This window comes from Marmota marmota, unplaced genomic scaffold (assembly GCF_001458135.2).
Source record: "Marmota marmota marmota unplaced genomic scaffold, marMar, whole genome shotgun sequence".
Taxonomy (NCBI): Eukaryota; Metazoa; Chordata; class Mammalia; order Rodentia; family Sciuridae; genus Marmota; species Marmota marmota.
This window is the reverse complement of record NW_026000075.1, coordinates 3,472,567-3,477,844: the sequence shown is the minus strand read 5'-3', so window position 1 is coordinate 3,477,844 and position 5,278 is coordinate 3,472,567. Positions and strand designations below refer to the sequence as shown.

Below are 5,278 nucleotides of genomic sequence, written 5' to 3'. Positions count from 1 at the left end.
ACTCAGTGGTTTAAAACAGCACAGATTTAGGGGAGGGGAGAGGTGGGGAGGGGGGAGGGTGGAGGATGGGAAAGGCAGCGGAGCACAACAGACACTAGGACGGCAATTTGTAAATCAATGGATGTGTAACTGATGTGATTCTGCAATCTGTGTATGGGGTGAAGGTGGGAGTTCATAACCCACTTGAATCAAAGTGTCGAATATGTTATGTCAAGAAATTTGTAATGTTTTGAACAACCCACAATAAAAAATTAAAGTTTCTGAATAATGACATGAAATTGTGGTCAGAATTAGTTCTCAAAGTGGAAGGAATCCTTGTAACATTAAGCTGCAAATATAGAGTTACTGGAAGACCACCCATAGTATAATCATTTCATCTGAATCCTAAGGGTTAGACTGCCACATAAATGAACCCTGTTCTGAGAATGCTTTCAATTTTCAAGACTTCATATTGGTAATAGAAATGGAGATCCTAACAAGCCTCATGCCTGAGTTCAGTGAAATGCTCCCTCTCAAACTTCAATCTAGGAAAGCTCTGATGAGCATTGTAAGATAGCATCTGTGAGGCACTCTTCGATTTCAGCCAGGAAGGAAATGGACAAAAAAACAGCAAAGCAGATTTTTGTTTATTTTTTTCCTTGGCTTCCTTTCCCCATCTCCTGCTCCTACTCATCAGAAGGCTAAATATGGAAATCAATGTTTAAATCAAGTATTTCATTTTATTTATCAACAATATTTTGGACTCTTGGGCTGGGGCTATAGCTCAGTGGTAGAGCGCTTGCCTAGCATGCATGAGGCACTGGGTTTGATCTTCAGCAACACATAAATATAACAAGTAAAATAAAGGTATAAAAATACAATAACATTAAAAAACAATATTTTGAACTCTCAATTAAAACAAACAAACTTAGGCTTAGGTCAAATTGGGTTGTCCATTAGCTAGAATATTCCAGTCATGACCTTTTCCCATAATGCATACATATTATGTATTATGGGAAAATACATAATACCCAAGGGCAGCAAAACTTTTGTTTCAAATCTTGTGCTAGATGCTAGAGAAGTAAAAATATCAGGCATGAATTTGGTCTCACCAGGGTATAGCAAATAAATGGCATTGGTTCACCGGGGAACCTAGACCAGGCTCAGACCCTTTTCTGACCCAGGATTCCAGACAGTTGGTGCTAATCTGTCACAGAACTGACATAGGAAGTGACTTCCTGGTGGGAAATCAAAGGTTCTCTGATAACAAGTCTCACTCTGACAATCATAATAATGTTTTTTTCCCCCTATGTATATAGTAAGTTTCACTTTATATGTATCCTGTGGAAGTTTGAGGTTTTTTTGAATGCCATTCTCAGAAACGGGAAAAAAAAATTCTAAAAAAAGTTACCTCCACTGCTGCTTTTGCCCTTTCAAATTCCTCTTCTAAGGAGTGATTTCTAGAAAGTAAAGCACTTCCCCAGCGATGTTCTTTGGTCAGTCGAGCCTGAAATAAACCAAACACAGGATGTTATGAGAATCACATGATACAAAAATACAGGCATTTTTCCTTTTCTCACTTAATTCTTCCTAAAAGTTCAAGAATTCAAGAAGCATTTCTGATTCATGTCATCTTTGGAGTATTTAGCAGGCATGATTTTGCCCTAACTGGGATGGTGCCAGAATGTGTGTGAGCATGCATGATTCTTCCCACGATGTGTCTGACCCTGATTGTGTTAAAACCAGGGCCCACCTCCCAAACACACTACATCAGTAGGACTAGGTTTGGCATTGCCATTGTGGTCAACCCGTCCACAGGATTCTAATTTGCAGTAGGAAAGAGAATCTCCGTTAGAAGAATAGACCCAGACAACCATGTCCTGTTTTCAGCTTGTTAGGCAGACCAGCCTCAGGTGAAAACATAAAAGCTGCAGAGACCAAGTGTAGCTTCTAGGTCTCCTTTGTTCCTTACCCAGAGTTCTCTTTCCTCTGCCTTCTGTACTATCTTACGTCCCATTTCTCGGAGCATTGCTCTCTGTTACAAAATAATGAATTTTTTTGGATAAAATCATGTCTGAAAAGGCCAACTACTTTGTCACCATTAATAGGTAAGCTGATATATATCTTAGCTAAATGCAATTATTTCTAGACTCCCCCAAGTCTGCTATAATTATTAAAAAGTTTTAAAATTTTTTCATAAAAATGAAAATATTATGTTGTAAAATATCACACATAAGAGTTGTCCCTCCAGATCTTTTTCTCTGAAGTCGCATTCAGGTTTTTATGCACCCACAGAAAGAATATAGTAATGTACTTAACATTTTTTTTGAAACATGATATGCTATTCTGCAACTTGCTTTTTTTTTTTTTATTCAACCTTGTATTTTGGAGCATTCACACATTTAGTACTTGTGGATCCACCGCACACCACCGAAGGTGAGATTTTGGTGACTTTTGTACTCGATATGCGTAGCACAGGGTTTGACAGTGATGAGTGTCCTGCAGATGTCTGGACAGCAGGATGAGGGACTGCACTGATGAGAAGGACAAGAGGGGTGTGTGCAGTGAATCCCCGGTCCCCTTTTATTGAAGGTTTGGATGAAATTGCTCTACACAGGATGCTCAAATCTAGTTTTCACAGAAATTACTTGAATAGACGCGGCACCATCCCAGGTCTATTAAATAAGAATCTCTGGGGGTGGGGCCCGAGCATCAGATGTTTAAAAAGCTCCTCTGGTGATTTTTCAAAAGCAGTCAGGTTTGGAAATCGCTATTCTCTAGTGAAACTTTGCTCTTCACTGAGCACTAAGCATCTATATAGCTCAGCTGCTTTTCTTTTGTTCTGTACCATCACTAGGCCTGAAGAGGAACCCCATTATGACACAATAGTACTATCAAGGCTCACTACATGCCAGGTGCTGTTCTAAGTACATTAGATTCTACAATCCCATTTTGTCCTTTCAATAAGATGATGGCATTGAGGCACAAAGAGTTTAATTAACTTGCCCAGGGTTACGCAGCTAGTAAGCAGAAGGACTGGTGCTTCTGGTCATGGTCATAACCAGTGCACTGCATGGTCTCTCATGGGAGGCAATGCTCACCTGACCATTTTAGGAAGAAGTAAAACACAGAAAAGCTGTCCCCAAAGGGTTCAGGCTAGGTGAGGACCCAGAAACTTGAAAAATATTGTGAATGGAAAACAATGAGGTAATGAAGTAATTACATTGAAAACTTCTGATCCTAAATGAGGGTCAGACTATGTTTTGCTCTAATGAATGTGGAAGATTAATTTATAGAAACACTGTTATCTCCTCCTTGTTGTCTGTATTGCAGTTTCCCCATGATCTCCAGGCAGATAGTAGCCTGGAGATAGTAGGTGCTCCTGTAGTCAATACACATTTGTTGAAAATATGCCTTTGGTGAAAAGATAAGTGAATGAATTAAAGGTATTTTTTCTCCCTGACCCTAGAAGGGGTTCTCTATCAAGACTTCCTGGCCAAGAGGGAGCTCATGGGAAATTGAGAGGGCAATTGATTTTTGTCCTGCATCTGGACTGGCTGAGGTCTGTGATTGCACCGGCCCATTGGGGAAGGGAATGGCTGTAGGATGACCATAGGAGCTGCCTAATAAAGGCTTTGGCCTGTGGGTGTGCAGGGGTGAGGCCACTGCAGTGTGCTTGTGGTCAGGAAGGGTGGTGATCGGTCTCTGGGCCTGCCTGGGTACCAGTGTCTCACTGTTAGGTGGGCAGGGCTCACTGGACACTGTGAGCAAGTAGCCTCCTTGGAGGCTACCTGTTCCCAGTGACTACCTGCCCCCAGTCCAGACAGTGGGCAGGGAGGGAACCTCAGACTTAGGTGAGATTGACTATTACACCTAGAACCAGATTTTATACAAGTTTATAAAAATAATGTGCCAATTTGTTGGACTCCCATATTGTGGAAGCAAACTCATACTCATTGCAGAAGCAAAAGAATCCAAGGTTCTTGGATTCAATTTAAAAATACCAATCAAGTTTTGTTTAAAGCCAAAAATACCATATTAAGTTTCAGAGTCAACAACTTATTCATAATATCCAAGAAGTGAATTAAAAACATTCAATTAGATTTTGGCTCATGAGGGTGGAGACACAAATGTCAATAGGTTGCAATAAATCATAAGAAAGTTATGAGAGCTGTATTTTATAAGCAAGGCTACATGCCTTTATATGTATTTAGTAACAGCACCAACTAATGTGAATTTTTGACTGTGGTTGAATGTTTTTATTTGGAAATTGCATGGTCCCTGGGTTCAGTGGATTGAAAAAAGCATAAAGAACTTCTAGCTTAAAAAAGGACTGCTTAGGTCACTTATACTTTGAATATTTGTGGACTGCAAACTCTTTTTATTTATGTCTAACTTTGATGGAGAGTGTGAAATATGCAGCTGTTTGGTTTCTAATTTATGCACATTACATTTCTCAATCTACACTATTTTGTTTCTGGTATGACAAGCCTTCAAAACCCACATGGCTGTCCTCTGACAGGGAGAGGTAATGTGGCCCTCTGGGAAACCAAGAAAGGTGGCTTCCTTGGGTCCTTGTTTACTTAGCAGAGGTAAAAATGAAAACAAAGGCTTAAAAAAAATAGACACAACTGAGTCCTAGTGGGGAAAAGGGCCCCACACATGAATGGGTGGTTGTACCTGCCACCTTAATACCCATAACCACATAGTGCCACGCCACAGGCACTGTGCTCACCTTGATTCTTCTGGGCTCTGGGCTCTCTGAAGAGGGCAGCATCCTCAGTGCAGAGGATCTGCCTCTGACACCCCTTCCCAAGGCACTGTAGCCACTATTTCCCAGTGTGTTATTCTCTGAGCACTTAAAAACTCAACAAATTGGGATGTAGAACCACCTCTTAGTCATCTTCCAGGAGACGTCTGAGAAGTCCAGTAGGGTTTGTGAAAGAAAAATGCAGAGAGCCGCCCCCTCCCCCTGCGCGGCAAGGTAGACAGAACTGTGACCATCCACAGAGCAGGCCCAGCGGCCTGCTGAGGGGCAGAGCCGCCCCCCACTCCCCGCGCCTGCCAGGTAGGCAGAACGGTGACCACCGGCAGAAAAGGCCCAGTGGCCCACGGCTGAACAGAGCTTCCAATCACTCCTGCAAGGTAGGCGGGCCTGCGACCCACCAGCAGAAGAGGAGCAGCGGCCTGCTGAGAGGCAGAGCCGCCCCCTCCCCTGCACTGGCAAGGTAGAGGGAACTGTGACCACCCACAGAGCAGGCCCAGCGGCCTGCTGAGGGGCAGAGCCGCCCCCCACCCC

General features: G+C 42.5%; 1 protein-coding gene across 20 annotated transcripts in view; it reads right to left on the bottom strand.

Annotated features, from left to right (window-relative positions):
• Window positions 1–5,278, bottom strand: part of Pex5l (peroxisomal biogenesis factor 5 like) — a 228,469-nt gene that overhangs the window by 63,574 nt on the left and 159,617 nt on the right. For all 20 annotated transcript variants that reach the window (XM_015494335.2, XM_048814237.1, XM_015494330.2 and 17 more), the window contains one exon: window positions 1,391–1,486. In XM_015494335.2, coding sequence (XP_015349821.1) covers window positions 1,391–1,486 — 96 coding nt within the window. The remainder of the gene's footprint in view (window positions 1–1,390; window positions 1,487–5,278) is intronic.